The following is a 2,452-nucleotide window of genomic DNA, read 5'->3' as shown; positions in this document are numbered from 1 at the left end:
CTGCTCACATACTGGTGTCTAGAAAAAGCATGAAGACATGATGGAAGTACATAATAAACATAACGAGCTAAGGCAAAGACAGGGTATCAGAAATAGTGGTGCTCAACTTCATAGAGAAATTGTGCTGTGTTTGCATTTGCAGCACCAGTTCATGCTTTCATTTGGCGTGGTCTATCTACACAAAATATTTTATGTGCGTCTACTACTCAAACATGCGAAACAAAGAATTGCTTCACATCAGCAAGTAACCACTGATTTGAAGTCTGTGAGGTACAGTACTCATTTTGGATCATTATTGTTATGCATGTTTGAAGTTCTATAAGTTCTGAACCGAGGCAAAAATCTAAATTCTCTTCTGGCTTGATCTGGAAATCATTTGAGCCAGTATAGACAAGACTTGTAGGAAAAGTAGCCTAAACATTAATGTCACATTTAAATATGTTGGACAGTGTAATGGCTAGAGTTTTAATAAAATGAAAGAAATTTACATTTTGCTTCTGGATGAAATTAATAAAAATTATGGTCAGAATAAAAGTGACTTTTTTAGCTGGTGGTGATGCTGCTAGGGTCACAGAATCAGTGTGCCAAATTGCATTACTTTCCTATGTATGGTTAATATGGCTGCCATTGGGGAAGAAAAGACAAAGACAATAATAAAACAAAAATAAAAGAAATATATATCAAATAGTGAAGATCCATAGAGAACCTACCATTTCTTTGCATGGCTTTGTTGAACTCATCTGTTCCATACAACTCTCTTTTGAACTATCCGATTTTGCGAAGTATCCATAGTCATATAGAGATCTGTCAACGTCTTAATTAAAGATGAGTTTTACATAATTATACATATAAAACATGTTTCAGGTTCGTTGTTTAATAAAAATCACATTGGCACTGAGATGTCAGCAGATATCAGGTTATTTTACACATTTCACTCATTTTCTGCAGTAATTTAACTCGGCAATTTCATGTTTTGTTTTTTTTTTTCTTTTTGTGAAAATTATTTTCTATGGATACACCTCATATGTGACCCTGGAGCACAAAAGCAGTGTTAAGTCGCTGGGGTAAATTTCTAGCAATAGCCAAAAATACACTGTATGGGTCAAAATTATAGATTTTTCTTTTATGCCAAAAATCATTAGGATATTAAGTAAAGATCATGTTCCATGAAGATATTTTGTAAATGTCCTACTGTAAATACATTAAAACTTAATTTTTGATTAGTAATATGCATTGCTAAGAACTTCATTTGGACAACTTTAAAGGAGATTTTCTGAATATTTTGATTTTTTTTGCACCCTCAGATTCCAGATTTTCAAAAATTGTCTTATCCTAACAAACCACAATGGAAAGCTTATTTATTCAGCTGGACCCTTATGACTGGTTTTGTGATCCAGGGTCACATATGTCTATATTATATGTAACTAAAAAAGCAGTATGTATTTATTGCATGTGTTATTTACCATCTTTGATGAACTCATTGTGTAGCTGGATGCCATTGAAGTCTCCACACAAACCGCAGGTCTTATTTAAGTGCATCATGTCCAATTCAACCTAAAAGGAGCAATTACAGCTACTTGCTTGCAAAAACATCAGATATTTTGCATATTGATGTCACACTCACTGTGAAAGAGTCATCCTCGTTCCACATGGCCACCAGTCCATGTTTAGCAGTGACTTTGACGTAGGAGGAACTCTTATAGATAAGAATACCAGAGTGGCTAAACGGCAGATTCATCCTAACAGGAAACATATACATTGAATCACAAACTTTCCAAAAATTGCTATAACTCTGACCACCAGAAATAACTTTTACTTACACTCTTCCGTCCACCGTGACAGAGTTTTTGGTGAGCTCCACTACAGTGCTGTCCAACTTCATTGTGATGTTAGTGATTATTGGTTGGTCATTTACTACTTGGCGTCTCAACTGAATGTTGAAGTCCTCGTAGCTGCTTCCACACATTGCGCACATGATATAATTACAAGTGGATGGTAGGTGGAAAATATCTCCATCAAATGTCTTGAAGTGGTAGTTACCCCATGTGCTACAGACTTGTTTGTTATGAGCACCTATAGGTGAGACAACAGGATTTGATAACTGACCATATGTTTTCTAAAATTATATATATATATATTAGTGCTGTCAAACGATTAATCGCGATTAATCGCATCCAAAATAAAAGTTTTTGTTTACATAATATATGTTTGTGTACTGTGTATATTTATTATGTATATATAAATGCACATGCATGTATATATTTCGAAAATATTTGCATGTATTTACATGCATATATATGTACATTCTTATAATTTATATTATTTATAAATATATTTAATATATAAAGATAACATATTTTTCTTAAATATATACATGCATGTGTGTGCATTTATATATACATAATAAATATACACAGTGCACACACATATATTATGTAAACAAAAACTTTTA

At 33.0% G+C, this 2,452-nt stretch overlaps 1 protein-coding gene across 1 annotated transcript in view; it reads right to left on the bottom strand.

The window, feature by feature from the left end:
• Positions 1–2,452, bottom strand: part of LOC107550172 (mucin-5AC-like) — a 17,338-nt gene that overhangs the window by 12,932 nt on the left and 1,954 nt on the right. Inside the window, exons 3-5 of the mRNA XM_016231409.1 lie at positions 1,821–2,073; positions 1,625–1,739; positions 1,464–1,554 (exon numbers count right to left, since the gene is read on the bottom strand). Coding sequence (XP_016086895.1) covers positions 1,464–1,554; positions 1,625–1,739; positions 1,821–2,073 — 459 coding nt within the window. The remainder of the gene's footprint in view (positions 1–1,463; positions 1,555–1,624; positions 1,740–1,820; positions 2,074–2,452) is intronic.

Source organism: Sinocyclocheilus grahami, unplaced genomic scaffold (genome assembly GCF_001515645.1).
Source record: "Sinocyclocheilus grahami isolate Dianchi unplaced genomic scaffold, SAMN03320097.WGS_v1.1 scaffold390.1, whole genome shotgun sequence".
In the NCBI taxonomy this organism is placed as follows: domain Eukaryota; kingdom Metazoa; phylum Chordata; class Actinopteri; order Cypriniformes; family Cyprinidae; genus Sinocyclocheilus; species Sinocyclocheilus grahami.
This window is presented reverse-complemented; position numbering and strand designations above follow the sequence as displayed.